This window comes from Oncorhynchus clarkii, chromosome 18 (assembly GCF_045791955.1).
Source record: "Oncorhynchus clarkii lewisi isolate Uvic-CL-2024 chromosome 18, UVic_Ocla_1.0, whole genome shotgun sequence".
Lineage (NCBI taxonomy): Eukaryota > Metazoa > Chordata > Actinopteri > Salmoniformes > Salmonidae > Oncorhynchus > Oncorhynchus clarkii.
Window position 1 is genome coordinate 38,113,435 of NC_092164.1, and position 18,734 is coordinate 38,132,168.

An 18,734-nucleotide genomic window follows, 5' to 3' on the forward strand; every position below is an offset into this window, starting at 1 on the left:
AAGAAGAAAGCCATTTCTTAAAGATATCCATAAAAAGTGTTGTTTAAAGTTTGCCACAAGCCACCTGGGAGACACACCAAACATGTGGAAGAAGGTGCTCTGGTCAGATGAAACCAAAATTGAACTTTTTGGCAACAATGCAAAACGTTATGTTTGGCGTAAAAGCAACACAGCTCATCACCCTGAACACACCATCCCCACTGTCAAACATGGTGGTGGCAGCATCATGGTTTGGGCCTGCTTTTCTTCAGCAGGGACAGGGAAGATGGTTAAAATTGATGGGAAGATGGATGGAGCCAAATACAGGACCATTCTGGAAGAAAACCTGATGGAGTCTGCAAAAGACCTGAGACTGGGACGGAGATTTGTCTTCCAACAAGACAATGATCCAAAACATAAAGCAAAATCTACAATGGAATGGTTCAAAAATAAACATATCCAGGTGTTAGAATGGCCAAGTCAAAGTCCAGACCTGAATCCAATCGAGAATCTGTGGAAAGAACTGAAAACTGCTGTTCACAAATGCTCTCCATCCAACCTCACTGAGCTCGAGCTGTTTTTCAAGGAGGAATGGGAAAAATGTCAGTCTCTCGATGTGCAAAACTGATAGAGACACCCCAAGCGACTTACAGCTGTAATCGCAGCAAAAGGTGGCGCTACAAAGTATTAACTTAAGGGGGCTGAATAATTTTGCACGCCCAATTTTTCAGTTTTTGATTTGTTAAAAAAGTTTGAAATATCCAATAAATGTCGTTCCACTTCATGATTGTGTCCCACTTGTTGTTGATTCTTCACAAAAAAATACAGGTTTATATCTTTATGTTTGAAGCCTGAAATGTGGCAAAAGGTCGCAAAGTTCAAGGGGGCCGAATACTTTCGCAAGGCACTGTACATCGGATATGTATGACCAAACAGAAATCACACTGTACATCAACTATGCACTCTAATTAAATACCTACATGTAAATAAATGTACATATCAACTTTCAGCTACTATCTGCGGGCTTTATTAATCAAAGACAATCAAAATGTATCCGTAATACTAAATCGTTACTGATGTGCATTATATTTCTGCATTTATCTCACACGTTCTTATTGTCAAAAATCTATACGTGTAATTGTCATTCTCACCTTAGACACAAGTAGAGCATTTTTTTTATTTTTTTATTAATTCGTTATTTCAAGTAATTACTTCAAATATCCTATTTTTTGGTGTTTGTCATTGCCTAGATATTGATAGTGTCAACCATAACTTCAAAACTCTCGTGTACATGTAGCGGGACTGCATCTTGTGCTGTTGTCGAAGCCATTTATGTAGCATGTTCTATGAAGTCCCACTCACCACCTCCCACATTTGCGCACATAGCTGAGAAAGAGGGAGCAAGAGAAGGGAAGATCTAGCGGTTACAAATGACGTGAAATGGTACGGCAAACATCCTCCTCCTGGTATCTCCCCAATCCCAAAATGAGCAACCTTATTTCTCAGGCTTTTGTGATTCCCCCCTTCTCCTCTCCTCCTCTAGTTCCATCCATCCCCCCTTCTCCTCTCCTCCTCGAGTTCCATCCATCCCCCCTCTCCCTCTCCTAATGTCGCCTCTGGAGCACCAGCTCAGTTCCAGATCTTCAGGAAGCTATCCCAGGATCCTGTGCAGATACCCAAGCCATCATCTGGCACCCCAATGCAGCTCACTCTGTTGTCATGGCCAGAGAGAACACCTGAGAGAGAGAGAGAGAGAGAGAGAGAGAGAGAGAGAGAGAGAGAGAGAGAGAGAGAGAGGGGGAGAGAGAGAGCGAGAGAGAGAGGGGGAGAGAGAGAGAGAGAGAGAGAGAGAGAGAGAGGAGAGAGGGGGAGAGAGAGAGAGAGAGAGAGAGAGAGAGGGAGAGAGGGGGGAGAGAGAGAGAGAGAGAGAGGGAGAGAGAGGGAGAGAGAGAGAGAGAGAGAGAGAGAGAGAGAGGGGGAGAGAGAGAGAGAGAGAGAGAGAGGAGAGAGAGAGATGAGAGAAGTCATACACACTGATGCAAATGATGCAGTTCTAGTTTCTATTCCTTTTTCACCCGTATTTCTTTAATTGACTGCCTCCACAAACATCTCATCCAGACTTTTTTTTTTAACAATCCACTTTCTCCCTTTCATTGCCTCTGTTTCATCCACCCACTTATGCCATCTATCTCTTGGTCTGCCTCCCTCTGTTTACATTGACTGTTCTCCCTTCGGTTCTCTCTGCCTCTGCTCTCTTTTTCCCCCCACATATCCCCTCAGTCCCCTCCCCTCTCTCCCGCTCTTTTCTCTCCCACTTTTACTCACCGACTTTCTCGGCCTTCAGGGAATCCCAGATGTTGCAGTTGAAGTTGTCGTAGCCAGCGAAGATGAGGCGTCCAGAGCTGGAGAGGGAGACTGACGTGACGCCTGCATTCAACGCAGCGTCCTGGTAGCCATTGACCTCCTGGTCGGCACGGAGGTCATACATTTTGAGGGTGCAGTCATCGGATCCCGTGATAACTGCAGTGCCACTAGGGTAGAACTGGGGTAGGAGGGAAAAAGAAGAGGAGAGGGCTATTTCAGCATGTTTTGTTTTTTGTTTTGACATTTACTGAGCTTGAAGGTAAGTTGCCTGGTGAGTTGACTGAGTTTGCAGAGTACAGACTCCATGGAAAGAGCTGGTGTTGTGATGCTAAACTATGTTTTGATTTTGGATCGCACTGCTCATGTCTTGCTTATATTGTAGTCGGGGGGTAGTCTCAACCGGAGCTTGAACCCAGGATCTTGTAACTGCAACCCAACACCTTGATGAGGTCGCTAGTTGTTCGGTTAAGGTCACTCAAATTTTTAGAAAAAGAAGAGTCATTCTGATCAGGATTTATGTGCTCACCGCAATGGCGTTAATGTCACTCGTGTGGCCGATGAAGGTCTGCTTGCAGCCACCATCTCTTATGTCCCACAGCTTGGCGCTGGAGTCACAGGCCCCTGAGATGAAAGTGTTCTGGTCTGGTGACAAGGCCAGGCACATACAGTCACCCACGTGGCTCTTGTAGACCACCTTCTGCTTGCCAGTCTCCAGATCCCACAGGCAACAAGTGGTGTCACCGGATGCAGTGAGGATCTCGCTGTCGTTCAGGAAGCGGCTATGGGAAAGGTAGCCTGAGATGGAAGGAGTCGGACAGAGATTTTATTGTTTGTTCTACTTATTTCCTACATATTTTGAGGACATCCAATTTATGAACACCGTTTTCATGAATTCTCTGAATTGTAGTTGCTCACAGAGTTAACCATAACCCAGTTGGTCACAGAGTTGACCGTAACCCAGTTGGTCACAGAGTTGACCATAACCCAGTTGGTCACGAGTTGACCATAACCCAGTTGGTCATAGAGTTGACCTAAACCCAGTTGGTCACAGAGTTGACCATAACCCAGTTGGTCACAGAGTTGACCGTAACCCAGTTGGTCACAGAGTTGACCGTAACCCAGTTGGTCACGAGTTGACCGTAACCCAGTTGGTCACAGAGTTGACCGTAACCCAGTTGGTCACAGAGTTGACCGTAACCCAGTTGGTCACGAGTTGACCGTAACCCAGTTGGTCACAGAGTTGACCGTAATCCAGTTGGTCACAGAGTTGACCGTAACCCAGTTGGTCACAGAGTTGACCGTAACCCAGTTGGTCACGAGTTGACCGTAACCCAGTTGGTCACAGAGTTGACCATAACCCAGTTGGTCACGAGTTGACTATAACCCAGTTGGTCACAGAGTTGACCATAACCCAGTTGGTCACAGAGTTGACCATAACCCAGTTGGTCACAGAGTTGACCATAACCCAGTAGGTCAAAGAGTTGACCGTAACCCAGTTGGTCACAGAGTTGACCATAACCCAGTAGGTCACAGAGTTGACCGTAACCCAGTTGGTCACAGAGTTGACCATAACCCAGTTGGTCACAGAGTTGACCGTAACCCAGTAGGTCACAGAGTTGACCGTAACCCAGTTGGTCACAGAGTTGACCGTAACCCAGTTGGTCACAGAGTTGACCGTAAAACCCAGTTGGTCACAGAGTTGACCGTAAAACCCAGTTGGTCACAGAGTTGACCGTAACCCAGTTGATCACAGAGTTGACCATAACCCAGTTGGTCACAGAGTTAACCATAACCCAGTTGGTCACAGAGTTGACCGTAACCCAGTTGGTCACGGAGTAAACCATAACACGGGTGAAGCAGGGTAGCTACCTTCATGTGCGTCCAGCTCCCTTAGGGTCTTTGGGCTGGCAGCCTTGATGTTGACGATGGTGCACATGTTATCCAGACCTCCACTGGCCACCAGATTGCCAGAAGGGGCCATGGAGCAACTCATCACCCAGGAAGACTTGAGGGGGACGGCATATACCTGGAGGGCAGGGAGAAGAACACTTAACCACTCACTTTTTAGTTTGCTTTGTCTAAAGGTTAGAATACATAATATACCAAGCTAGCTGACTTTTACCATATAAATACATTCGTAGAGTGTGTAGTCAAAGTCAAGACAATCTGAAACAGAAGTCGATACTCCTTCTACACATCGGTGGTTGAAGGAGGGATCTACTCCATACACTGTAAACCAAGTGGAAAGCTCTCGATGTAAGTCCTATGCATTATTATGAAAACAGTTAGAACTGTGAAAATGATGACTGATCAGTGATCAGCCCTTACCTTGTTGCCGGTGTAGGCGTCCCAAATAAGAAGCTTGCCATCTTGTGAGGCACTGACCATGTGCCTGTTGGAGAGAGAAAGAGAGTTAAACAAGTGGTCAGTCAGTCTATCAAATTCTGTTTGAACCGGGTTCAGGCACGAGATCCAGTATGAATCTGGTTTAATGCAACATTTGAAACAATGAAGGCCTTTGAAAAGCCTTTTCACCGAACCCCATAACACTTGCATGTTAGAGTGGACACATTAAACAATGGGACTTTTCAATATCCGAGTCCACTTGGTTTCAGCGGTGCATCAGACAACCCCTCTTATCGACCTTCTCTACCCTGCGCAAAGTAGACCTTCTCTATGTTGTTCATAAGCCCCTATATCACACTGGCTCGTGGTAGTGGTGGGGTGTCTGTGGTGAGCTAGACTGTCCCTGACGCTATCCTGATTCTCAGCTATCTGGACAAGAAGTCTTTCTCGCCTGTTATCAGCAGACCAGTGCAAGCCGTAGATTTTGGCCAAGTGGCCCTTCAATGTCTTTCTGTTCTTCAGCTGGACACGGGGTGCAGCCGCCACACCAGATGCTACGGCAGCCATGGTGGTGTCATTGACCGCCTTGCGGGCAGCCTAGTGGTGTGACGGGGAGATACACATAGGAGAGGAATAAGATTAGTGAAGAGTAAAACAGTTGTCGAAAAATAAGCATATATACATTGAATGTTCTCCATACTTCTGGTGTTTTTCAATTTTTCAGGAACCAGACACAGCTTAAAATGTCTTCGAATAACTTTAGCTCAGTACCAGTTTTGGTATGTGGAGGAAACTCTATGTAGGCTATTCAATTATTGTGCGTTATTGTTACTGTGCTTCCAAGTGATTTATCTGATGATGAGACCTTTTTTAGACTGGAGGTGATATTGAATATCGTCACAGAAATGTGCTTGATGAGTATGTCTATTGTCATGGTGACCCCAACATCAATGCATGCTGCGACAGGAAGACTCACTTCAATCTGGCTCTTCAGGCCATCGGCTTCCTTTTTCAGCGTCTCCATTTCACCCATGGCAACGGCTGATAGGGGCTGTTACCGCCGGAGAAAGAAACTAGCAGACTAGAAGATAGGGAGAAAGAGAAAAGGATTATATGATTACAAACATATTTATGCAAATCAGGGCTTGGCAAAAATGCTGTCGTTATTGTACAATTAATACAATGTAGAACTCAATCATATAAGGAAGACCTTAAATAGAACTAAGAATGAACGTTCTCAAATATGTAACATAGTGGTACAGTGGCACCTGTTGAGGAGAACGTAAATGTTTGTTCCTGTAACCCCCCCCCCCCCACCCCCCCACCCATGGCCTCTGACCCCCTAAACTAAATCGCTCAGGTGCTTTCGTCATCTAGTCTGGTGCCAGAGCCTAGCTTGGCCTTCTTGAGTATGGTACGAGGTATAATCCCACATCCGCTGTCTAATAGTGATATATCCAAGCTCTACCTTCACCTATCTGAAGATTAGGGCTAAATTACTGGCCATCTTTTCTGTGACACAGACAGCCATTTTGGTTTTTATTATTCATTACAGAAGTGTTGCCTGTGTTTCGTGAGTACTTGTCTTTTTATTTAATTTTTTAGAATGACTGTTTTACCACAACTTTACAACGTGGCAACTTTACTTTATTACTTTCATTTTCCTATTCATGACTTCAATTATGTAAATGTTTTGTTACAATTAAAACAAGTTTAAGAGACAATTTGCCATGAACCTTCTTCTGTCAGCTCTCACTCTGACTTTCAATGCCTTTTAAGAGAGAATATTTAATGATCAAGACGTAATTAGTGCTTAGCTGTCTATGGCCCTAATACTCATAATTGGATGCTGACGTTTTCGTATTTGGAGGCCAATTACCAACGCACACCACTTTCTAAATTGTTTTAAAAAAAATGTGTCCAACTAACTACAGCACACATCCCTGCAAATACGGTGTTCAAAAAAACGTATTACTTTCACAGAAACAATTGTTCACGTGTTGACAAAGCATAGGCGTTCAGTAGTTTGACCTAGGACGAGAGCCAGGGAGACAGTGTGCGAGGAGGGGTGGGCACAACCCACTGGGCTCAAACTGGTTAAATCAACGATGTTTCCACGTCATCAAAAAAAACAAAACGTGATGAAGTTGAATCAATGTGCAAAACTGCAAACTTGCAAAAAGTCATCAACATAAAGAATTTCTGGAATTTGTGTCTTTTTTTTCACCCAACTTTCAACCTAAATCCAATGATAAGGTAAAAATGATTTGGATTTCTTGTTGATTTCTTGTTGAAAGGGGGAGTGGGGAGTGTGGGGGGGGGGGGGGGGGGCACATGGGCAGAGAGGATAGAGGGGGCAAGAATAGGCAAAGATAGGGGCCTATCAGGTATACATTTGAGTTTTCGTCAGTTTCCTGTTTGGTTATTTCCTTTGAATATATATCTGCACAAATGCACAGACAAGCCTCTATTCCTCTGTTCTAAAAGTACTCTAGAAGTGCACAGACAGGCCTCTATTCCTCTACTCTAAAAGTCCTCTAGAAGTGCACAGACAGGCCTCTATTCCTCTACTCTAAAAGTACTCTAGAAGTGCACAATTCTATTAGCAATATAATTATTATTACTATTATCTGTAAGACATTGCCACCTGCAAAAAAAATCATTTTGTCAAGTGAGAAACAACTGAGAAGGAAAGTTCTGCAGTTTGCTGCTCTCAGGCGTGATATTTTTTTTATACTGGAATCAATGTGGGAGGATTTGCCACCTTCATGATAATGCTGCTAATGCTTGTGCATCCTGCTGTTACCTAATAAAGGAGACTGATTCTGAGAAGAAAAGCCCTCGATGTCACTGTAACTACCTACTTCTCTCCGCCTCTCTCTTTCTCCCACTTGCACAGACATCAGTCAGTATCTTTTCCACGGACTACAGCACACTTGTTGCAGGCATGCCATTGGAGTTCATTTTGCGATGGAAATGAGCACCACTGAGAACTGCAAATCAGATGAAGTTCCATTCTTTTAACTGTGAAATCTTATCACGGATGAGAACACTGAGATAGGTAATGGGATACTTTCCAGGATTATGTGGATCCATGGTGGTAATCATCAGAGGAGTCAATGTAGTTCCACATAGTTCCATGTAAATGCCCAGAAGAATTTGCAACCAAAGTGGACAAAAATCACTCACCTTTTCCACACAAAATGTGATCCTTCTTATTTTTGGGCTTTTCCGCCTCAGTAGCCCTTTGGAGCAGCTTTTTATGTCCCACAATACTCAAGTCAGCCCTGCTATCCTTATCTTATATCTTATTCCTCTTACGCTTTCACCCACAGACTGGTTGCAGGCAATCCTGTGAAAACTCTCTCTCCCTTCCTCCTGTGAGGAACAGATGAGGATTGGAGGGATGAAGGAGATCAGGGATGAAGGGATAAGCCCGGAGATAGAAATAGAGAGAGGGAAAGAGAGAGAGCAGAGAGAGCAGGGAGCATGACAAGAGGAGGCAGGTAAACCGATCGGAGGAGGAAATCAGGTTATGAGGTCAAAAGTCAAGAGCAGGTAAAGAGAGGAGGAACGAAGGAAGAGAGGGAACAGGTGGAGGTTTAAATGTGAGAATATTAGAAAGTAGAGAGACACTGATAGTTAGAACATCCATGTCAATGGCTACTACATAAAGCTGGTAGAGGAACACATTTGATGTCTTCCACATTCAATCACTCATCATTCAACAGTATAATATTAAGGTCTGCAAAGAGAGCGTATTTGATTTTGCTGACCTGGACTGGCTCATGATTTATATCACCATTTATATCACCAACTTTGAGCCAATTGCATGGAAGCCCTACTGTGCACATCACTAGCGAGTGGTGTTTGGGTTCTTATCCAGGCTATCAATGGCAGCCTTAATTTCTAGTCATCTGATGCAGCAGTCAGAAATGATCAGACATCATCGTATTATTGTCTGACTGTATTGATGGGGCGGTTGAATTTTGTCTGGTTTCTGAGAGATTGGCAGGGGTTGAGGATGAAGGGGGTTGAATTCATTTGTCAGAGCTAATGAGCTGAGCCCAGTTAATCAGGATCCAATTGGAAATCCGGGGGAATCTGAAATCTCGTTAAGGAATTGGAGCAGTCCAACCAGAATGTGCGTCACAAGTGACACAAGATGGAAATGGATCAAGAAATCGAGGAATCGATTGTGGGTTAAAATAGAGATTTGGGTGTGAAGATGCCAGTGCAGTTACAGAATGAATTTGGGAATAAATGACAAGCCTTTGCAATTCTGGTAGATAAAGGGAGAATGTTACAGTGAGAGTTGATCGTCCTTTCTCAGCCATGGGACGTAAACTGACTTGTGACTCCGAGGGAGAGATTTCACAGATCCCACAAGATCGGGGAGGGGTTAAAGATCGGGATGGATGGGAACGAGAACTTGGGGGGGGGGTTGCTTGAAATGCCATTATTCGCTGCAAGGAATGCCAACAAACAAACCCTGTACATAGATGCACACAATATGGCCCAATACTGATATTCATAAACGGCGCCCATCCAATGATTACTTTATAGGTCGTATTAGACCCCATGTGAGGAGAAATCTTGTGAAAACACATCTATTCTATGCTATGCAACCCTCTGGTTGTTATGGTGAGTGAATGAGGACCCAAAAGCGAACTAACTTAAACAGAGCTTCTTTAATAACCAAACATAGGTAGGCTCAGATAGACCGGCAGATTCCGACAGGACAGGACAAGGTACAGCAAACATGACGATAGTCTGGCTCAGGCATGAAACACAAACAAGAATCCGACAAAGACAGGAGCAGAAACAGAGAGAGATATAGAGGACTAATCAGAGGGAAAAAGGGAACAGGTGGGAAAAGGGGTGACGAGGTAGTTAGGAGGAGACAAGGAACAGCTGGGGGAAAGAGGGGGAGAAAAGGTAACCTAACAACGACCAGCAGAGGGAGACAGGGTGAAGGGAAAGGACAGAGACAAGACACAACATGACAGTACCCCCCCACTCACCGAGCGCCTCCTGGCGCACTCGAGGAGGAAACCTGGCGGCAACGGAGGAAATCCTCGATCAGCGCACGGTCCAGCACGTCCCGAGAGGGAACCCAACTCCTCTCCTCAGGACCGTACCCCTCCCAATCGACAAGGTACTGGTGACCACGGCCCCGAGGACGCATGTCCAAAATCCTGCGGACCCTGTAGATGGGTGCGCCCTCGACAAGGATGGGGGGGGGGGGGGGGGGAAGACGAGCGGGGGCGCGAAGAACGGGCTTAATACAGGAGACATGGAAGACCGGGTGGACGCGACGAAGGTATCGCGGAAGAAGAAGTCGAACTGCGACAGGATTAATGACCCGAGAAATACGGAACGGACCAATGAACCGCGGGGTCAACTTGCGAGAAGCCGTCTTAAGGGGAAGGTTCTGAGTGGAGAGCCAAACTCTCTGACCGCGACAATATCTAGGACTCTTAGTTCTACGCTTATTAGCAGCCCTCACCGTCTGCGCCCTATAACGGCAAAGTGCAGACCTGACCCTCTTCCAGGTGCGCTCGCAACGTTGGACAAAAGCCTGAGCGGAGGGGACGCTGGACTCGGCGAACTGAGATGAGAACAGCGGAGGCTGGTACCCGAGGCTACTCTGAAAAGGAGATAGCCCGGTCGCAGACGAAGGAAGCGAGTTGTGGGCGTATTCTGCCCAGGGGAGCTGTTCTGACCAAGACGCAGGGTTGCGAAAAGAAAGACTGCGTAAGATGCGACCAATAGTCTGATTGGCCCGTTCTGCTTGACCGTTAGACTGGGGGTGAAAGCCGGAAGAGAGACTGACGGAAGCCCCAATCAAACGGCAAAACTCCCTCCAAAATTGAGACGTGAATTGCGGACCTCTGTCCGAAACGACGTCTGACGGAAGGCCATGAATTCTGAAAACATTCTCGATGATGATTTGTGCCGTCTCTTTAGCAGAAGGAAGCTTAGCAAGGGGAATGAAATGAGCCGCCTTAGAGAACCTATCGACAACCGTAAGAATAACAGTCTTCCCCGCTGACGAAGGCAGTCCGGTGACAAAATCTAAGGCGATGTGAGACCACGGTCGAGAGGGAATAGGAAGCGGCCTGAGACGGCCGGCAGGAGGAGAGTTACCGGACTTAGTCTGCGCGCAGACCGAACAAGCAGCCACGAAACGACGCGTGTCATGCTCCCGGGTGGGCCACCAAAAACGCTGGCGAATGGAAGCAAGCGTACCCCGAACGCCAGGGTGGCCGGCTAACTTGGCAGAGTGAGCCCACTGAAGAACGGCCAGACGAGTAGGAACGGGAACGAAAAGAAGGTTCCTAGGACAAGCGCGCGGCGACGGAGTGTGAGTGAGCGCTTGTTTTACCTGCCTCTCAATTCCCCAGACAGTCAACCCGACAACACGCCCCTCAGGGAGAATCCCCTCGGGGTCAGTGGAGGCTACTGAAGAACTGAAGAGACGAGACAAAGCATCAGGCTTGGTGTTCTTAGAGCCCGGACGATAAGAAATCACGAACTCGAAACGAGCGAAAAACAGCGCCCAACGCGCCTGACGCGCATTAAGTCGTTTGGCAGAACGGATGTACTCAAGGTTCCTATGGTCAGTCCAAACGACAAAAGGAACGGTCGCCCCCTCCAACCACTGTCGCCATTCGCCTAGGGCTAACCGGATGGCGAGCAGTTCGCGGTTACCCACATCATAGTTACGTTCCGACGGCGACAGGCGATGAGAAAAATACGCGCATGGGTGGACCTTGTCGTCAGAGAGGGAGCGCTGAGAAAGAATGGCTCCCACGCCCACCTCTGACGCGTCAACCTCGACAACGAACTGTCTAGAGACGTCAGGTGTAACAAGGATAGGAGCGGATGTAAAACGATTCTTGAGGAGATCAAAAGCTCCCTGGGCGGAAACGGACCACTTAAAGCACGTCTTGACAGAAGTAAGGGCTGTGAGAGGAGCTGCCACCTGACCGAAATTACGGATGAAACGACGATAGAAGTTCGCGAAGCCGAGAAAGCGCTGCAGCTCGACGCGTGACTTAGGGACGGGCCAATCAATGACAGCTTGGACCTTAGCGGGATCCATCTTAATGCCTTCAGCGGAAATAACAGAACCGAGAAATGTGACGGAGGAGGCATGAAAAGTGCACTTCTCAGCCTTCACAAAAAGACAATTCTCTAAAAGGCGCTGGAGGACACGTCGAACGTGCTGAACATGAATCTGGAGTGACGGTGAAAAAATCAGGATATCGTCAAGGTAAACGAAAACAAAGATGTTCAGCATGTCTCTCAGGACATCATTGACTAATGCCTGAAAGACAGCTGGAGCGTTAGCGAGGCCGAAAGGAAGAACCCGGTATTCAAAGTGCCCTAACGGAGTGTTAAACGCCGTCTTCCACTCGTCCCCCTCCCTGATGCGCACGAGATGGTAAGCGTTACGAAGGTCCAACTTAGTGAAAAACCTGGCTCCCTGCAGGATCTCGAAGGCTGAAGACATAAGAGGAAGCGGATAACGATTCTTCACTGTTATGTCATTCAGCCCTCGATAATCTATGCAGGGGCGCAGAGACCCGTCCTTCTTCTTGACAAAAAAAAACCCCGCTCCGGCGGGAGAGGAGGAGGGGACTATGGTACCGGCGTCAAGAGCTACAGACAAATAATCTTCGAGAGCCTTACGTTCGGGAGCCGACAGAGAGTATAGTCTACCCCGGGGGGGGGTGGTTCCCGGAAGGAGATCAATACTACAATCATACGACCGGTGTGGAGGAAGAGAGGTGGCCCTGGACCGACTGAACACCGTGCGCAGATCGTGATATTCCTCCGGCACCCCTGTCAAATCACCAGGCTCCTCCTGTGAAGAAGAGACAGAGGAAACAGGAGGGATAGCAGACATTAAACATTTCACATGACAAGAGACGTTCCAGGAGAGGATAGAATTACTAGACCAATTAATGGAAGGATTATGACAAACTAGCCAGGGATGGCCCAAAACAACAGGTGTAAAAGGTGAACGAAAAATTAAAAAAGAAATGGTTTCACTATGATTACCAGAAACAGTGAGGGTTAAAGGTAGCGTCTCACGCTGAATCCTGGGGAGAGGACTACCATCCAGGGCGAACAAGGCCGTGGGCTCCTTTAACTGTCTGAGAGGAATGTCATGTTCCCGAGCCCAGGTCTCGTCCATAAAACAGCCCTCCGCCCCAGAGTCTATTAAGGCACTGCAGGAAGCTGACGAACCGGTCCAGCGTAGATGGACCGACAAGGTAGTGCAGGATCTTGAAGGAGAGACAGGAGTAGTAGCGCTCACCAGTAGCCCTCCGCTTACTGACGAGCTCTGGCCTTTTACTGGACATGAAGTGACAAAATGACCAGCGGAACCGCAATAGAGACAGAGGCGGTTGGTGATTCTCCGTTCCCTCTCCTTAGTCGAGATGCGGATACCTCCCAGCTGCATGGGCTCAGCACCCGAGCCGGCAGAGGAAGATGGTAGTGATGCGGAGAGGGGGGCGACGGAGAGCGCGAGCTCCTTTCCACGAGCTCGGTGACGAAGATCAACCCGTCGCTCAATGCGAATAGCGAGTTCAATCAAGGAATCCACGCTGGAAGGAACCTCCCGGGAGAGAATCTCATCCTTTACCTCTGCGCGGAGACCCTCCAGAAGACGAGCGAGCAAGGCCGGCTCGTTCCAGCCACTGGAGACAGCAAGAGTGCGAAACTCAATAGAGTAGTCGGTTATGGATCGATTGCCTTGACATAGGGAAGACAGGGCCCTGGAAGCCTCCTCCCCAAAAACAGATCGATCAAAAACCCGTATCATCTCCTCCTTAAAGTCCTGATACTGGTTAGTACACTCAGCCCTTGCCTCCCAGATTGCCGTGCCCCACTCACGAGCCCGTCCAATAAGGAGAGATATGACGTAGGCGACACGAGCAGTGCTCCTGGAGTAAGTGTTGGGCTGGAGAGAAAACACAATATCACACTGGGTGAGGAACGAGCGGCATTCAGTGGGCTCCCCAGAGTAACACGGCGGGTTATTGATTCTGGGCTCCGGAGATTCGAAAGCCCTGGAAGTGGCCGGTGGATCGAGGCGGAGATGGTGAACCTGTTCTGTGAGGTTGGAGACTTGGGTGGCCAGGGTCTCAACGGCATGTCGAGCAGCAGACACTTCCTGCTCGTGTCTGCCTAGCATCGCTCCCTGGATCCCGACGGCTGAGTGGAGAGGGTCCGAAGTCGCTGGGTCCATTCTTGGTCGGATTCTTCTGTTATGGTGAGTGAATGAGGACCCAAAAGCAAACTAACTTAAACAGAGCTTCTTTAATAACCAAACATAGGTAGGCTCAGATAGACCGGCAGATTCCGACAGGACAGGACAAGGTACAGCAAACATGACGATAGTCTGGCTCAGGCATGAAACACAAACAAGAATCCGACAAAGACAGGAGCAGAAACAGAGAGAGATATAGAGGACTAATCAGAGGGAAAAAGGGAACAGGTGGGAAAAGGGGTGACGAGGTAGTTAGGAGGAGACAAGGAACAGCTGGGGGAAAGAGGGGGAGAAAAGGTAACCTAACAACGACCAGCAGAGGGAGACAGGGTGAAGGGAAAGGACAGAGACAAGACACAACATGACACTGGTATTAACGAGACAATGCACCTTAAACCCCTAGCAAAACAGTACAAGTGAAAACCTAAATGATCAGGAATTAAGATCCTAGTCACAATGTGCAGAAATAGTGAAAAGTAGCTGAATCCTCTTCAATGGAAAGCATGCAACAACAAAAAAGACTTAGATATGCAGTCAGGAGGTTATGCATTCGGTTGCACCGTAGAACCAACACTACCACTTATCTGGCCTATTTCCACTGGTTTCATATTGATGCGAAAAATCAATCACCCTGCATCGTGGCATGTCATGTTGGGCCAGAAATAGTTAAAGGTTGAGGTGACTGTTGGACACTCGGATTGGATTCACACCTTCACCAGTCAAAAGACCTTGATCTGTAATCCATTGATTTGACAGATGATGCACTGCTACCTGGCTACCACCAGGGGGCTGTGGACCACGAGGTCCCAATAAATACGTAGAGCCGCAACTATTTTCGCGAGGGAGGGAAGTGGCACTGATGGCCAAATTTGATATCTTTGAATATCCTCTGCATAAAATGCACAATCATTTCTTTATCTTTATTGTTCGGCATTGATAAAAGTTTCAGCAGGCATGAAACGCTTTCCCCTTGGCCCCCCCAACAGCCAATTGTGAATGTCATAATCTTTACCATAGAGTATGTTGCCTGAATATTTGGGAACAAGTTCTGACACCTTACAGACCTGTGCAAATGTGTATCAGTGCTTTATTCAGCTATTCTATCGGTTCCGTTGTACCACTCATAATCAATCAAACGCAGGTCAAGTATTTGAAAAGTGAAGTATTTGGCATTCGATCCAAGTTTTTAGAATCCATTTTAGAAGCTGTCCTGTGTCGATTTTATTCTGCAGTTGGCACTGAAAAGGTCTGCAAAGCCCCTTCGAAGCAGTGCAAGGGGGTGAAGCCTCAGATGCTTTCCTGTGATGTTGTTAGTTACTATGTTAAACCTGGCCATCGTCTCATCCCTTTTCCCTCAGTGTTTGTGCAAGGCTGTGCATTTATCAGGCCCCAGTAGGACACCTAGTATTACCCTCCCTCCCTCCCTCTCTCTCTCTCTCTCTCTCTCTCTCTCTCTCTCTCTCTCTCTCTCTCTCTCTCTCTCTCTCTCTCTCTCTCTCTCTCTCTCTCTCTCTCTCTCTCTCTCTCTCTCTCTCTCTCTCTCTCTCTCTGTCTCTCTCATTCAAATGGCTTTATTGGCATGGGAAACATGTGTTGACATTGCCAAAGCAAGTGAAATAAACAAAAAACAAAAGTGACAAGACACAACATCAACAACAAAACTCTCTCTCTCTCTCTCGCTTCTCTCTCTGCACACTCTCACCTCTCTCCCTCCTCTCTATTACCCAATTCAGACCGAAGACTTGGTATGTTAGCTGTAAAAAAATATTTTGGTTACGGGGTCTGTGAAAATGCAGGAATCTTTAGGTGGCTTTTATTTTTCCCATGTTATTCTGGTATAAAAATGCACGCATGGTAAATATGTTTCTCTCCCCGTCTCCCTCCCTCCCCTGTGGTGTATGTTCATATATTGTGTGTGGTAACACTTTGCATTGAAGCTGTCTGTCCGAAGCTATCATGTCTATTGAGAGCTTATGCCATGTTACATTACTAGTATGATGCCAGCCACAGTGTTAAGTAGGTCTCAGGACGGAAGGTCGAGGTAAAGTGTTAGTTTGCAGATTGAATCTATACCAGTCGAGGCAATTTCACATTTATCTGGGCAGAAGCTGACAAAGTACACAACCGGGCTGATGTAGGTCGGTCTAATACTGTCAAGGTCCATGTTTTCAGGGCAGCACTTTATGCAGAACAGTCCAACAGTGAGTCTTTGGGAACAAACATTTACTAGTATTAAATATATTGTTGTAAAACATTAGCTTAGCTATTATGTTGGTATGATAGTGTTCAGTATACTATGTGTTACAGTGCTTTTCTAACCATATCTGTTTTGTGAGGACTTTTGGAAATGTGTATTACAGGGACTGGAGCAGTTCTGTCTCACCTTTAGGTCTTTATAATGGGCCATTTCACACCTGTGACTTGTCATTACTTCAAGACATTCTGAATAACAATCCAAATATCCGCCATGTGGTGTCATATTAACATGAATAATGTATAAGAAATAGAATAATACCTCAAGTAAAAAAAATAATTTTCCAGTGCAAAAAAAAAGAAGAAGACATTTCTACACTATGTGGTTGAAATAACACTGACATTTTGAAAATTATGATTAATGCCCTTTTTGTGAAAAAAAGAAAGAAAAGATATATATGCCTGTTGGGGTGAGATGGAGTTTTTGGCACAGATCATGACATCACAATCTGATCTGACTACAGGTTGTTATCAATAAAACGTCACAATAAAGTGCAAGGCGTTCAATTTGCCTGCTTGGGGGCAAGGAAAACCACCAGCTCCTTTAAAACCCTTGACAACTGCGTGCCGCTTGCAAGGGACTGTAAAATAAACGTTAACATAGTCAGAACTACACATTTCCAGTGACGTCATCAGAGTTATACAGACAGTATTTGCATGCTTTTCACGACCAGGAAAGATCATTTCAGAGACATGAGGGTGGCCTCACAATAGCTCTCAATATTGGCCACCATAAATTGGATATTTGAGGGATATAATTAAGCATTAAGTAAGCATTTCACTGTAAGGTTTACGCCTGCTGGGTTCGGCGCATGTGACAAATGGAAATTTGTCATTTGGTGTAGAGTCCAAATTGAAGATTTTTGGTTCCAACCGCCATGTCTTTGTGAGACTCGGTGTGGGTGAACGGATGATCCCTGCATGTGTATTTCCCACCGTAAAGCATGGAGGAGGAGGTGTTATGGTGTGGGGGTGCTTTGCTGGTGACACTGTGTGTGATTTATTTAGAATTCAAGGCACACTTAACCAGCATGGCTACCACAGCAATCTGCAGTGAAATGCCATCCCATCTGGTTTTGGCTTAGTGGGACTATCATTTGTTTTTTAACAAGACAACAGGACAATGACCCACCTTCAGGCTGTGTAAAGGCTATTTTACCAAGGAGAGTGATGGAGCGCTGCATCAGATGACCTGGCCTCAACAATCCTCAGACCTCAAGCAAATTGAGATGGTTTGGCTTGAGTCGGATCGCAGAGTGAAGGAAAAGCAGCCAACAAGTGCTCAGCATATGTGGGAACTCCTTCAAGACTGTTGGAAAAGCATTCCAGGTGAAGCTGGTTGAGAGAATGCCACTAGTAAGCAAAGCTGTCATCAAGGCAAAGGGTGGCTATTTGAAGAATCTCAAATATAAAATATATTTTGATTTGTTTAATACTTTTTTGGTTACTACTTGATTCCATACGCGTTATTTCATAGTTGTGATGTCTTCACTATTATTCTACAATGTAGACCGGTTGTTAAGGGAATTTTTATCAATGATGACTAATTATGTATACATTTCAATCAGGACTGACTAGTCCAAATGTTATTACGTACTGTACATATATGAATTTTCTCTCTTGCTCCCATTCCCAATTGTGTATAATATAGTCAGGAGTTTAGTAACAATGATGGTCTGTTCCTTTGTACAAATGAATGAACTATCTCCAGATGGCAGGGACTGACTATCTCCAGACTGTCTAGAATGCTGATTTATACTGACTGACCTTGACTTCAGGCGAGGAAGGAAGGCTCGAGAACTATGGGGCCTCTCTACCGGTGTCATGAAAGAGATAGAACATTTAGAAAACGCTGACGTCATTTTCAGTTTATAACCTGTGGTAAAATGTGTATGTAGCCAGTACTCTCTTGAATTAAACGCTGTTACCTGACTTTTAAGACCGGGTCTCTGTCCATTTCTTATAAAAATATTGGGTCTTACAATCCCATAGAATGCATTGACAGAGTAATTAATTCTGATTGGGAAATCATACAGAGGAATTTAGAATTCCACTAACACCGGTAGTGTATGCTTTTCATCGTAACAGCAAAGTAATTCAGTTTTTGAAGTACCTGTAATAATTCTGAAAGCCCAATAAGCTGCAAAATCTTGTTAGATTGTCCTAAATCTTGTACCATTTTTCTAGAATGATTTCACTCCACAGTATTCAAATAGCTCACCACCCCACATGTAAATAGGCGAGGCAAAGCAATCATTTAGCAAACAAGTAACTTATACGCTAACTGTACACCTATATAACACCTATTCTGTTATTTCCTTTAGCGATTGACAGCCCCAAACACTAATCACCTAGAGAACAACACTGAAAAAGGACATACTCTATAACCACGTTGGTCTAGACAGATTACCTTCGACCTTCGACTGGATGATCCATTCCCAAAACTAACCGTAACCACTCAAAGTAAAAATGTGTGGTCCAACATAATCTGTCATAGTAAATAGGC

The 18,734-nt window shown here is 45.9% G+C and overlaps 1 protein-coding gene across 2 annotated transcripts; it reads right to left on the reverse strand.

Moving 5' to 3' along the window:
* Positions 1–830: 830 nt before the first annotated feature.
* Positions 831–9,319, reverse strand: LOC139373458 (guanine nucleotide-binding protein G(I)/G(S)/G(T) subunit beta-3-like). Of its 2 annotated transcripts, XM_071113990.1 has the most exons (8): positions 7,879–9,319; positions 5,666–5,770; positions 5,141–5,286; positions 4,672–4,735; positions 4,213–4,369; positions 2,870–3,138; positions 2,305–2,521; positions 831–1,715 (listed from the first exon to the last, which is right to left on the reverse strand). In XM_071113990.1, the coding sequence occupies exons 2-8, from the start codon at positions 5,720–5,722 to the stop codon at positions 1,609–1,611; spliced, it is 1,017 nt and encodes a 338-aa protein (XP_070970091.1). In that variant the 5' UTR covers positions 5,723–5,770; positions 7,879–9,319; the 3' UTR covers positions 831–1,608. The 2 variants fall into 2 exon arrangements, with proteins under 2 accessions (XP_070970091.1, XP_070970093.1); XM_071113992.1 differs by lacking the exon at positions 7,879–9,319 and having other exon boundaries at positions 5,666–5,976.
* Positions 9,320–18,734: the final 9,415 nt, after the last annotated feature.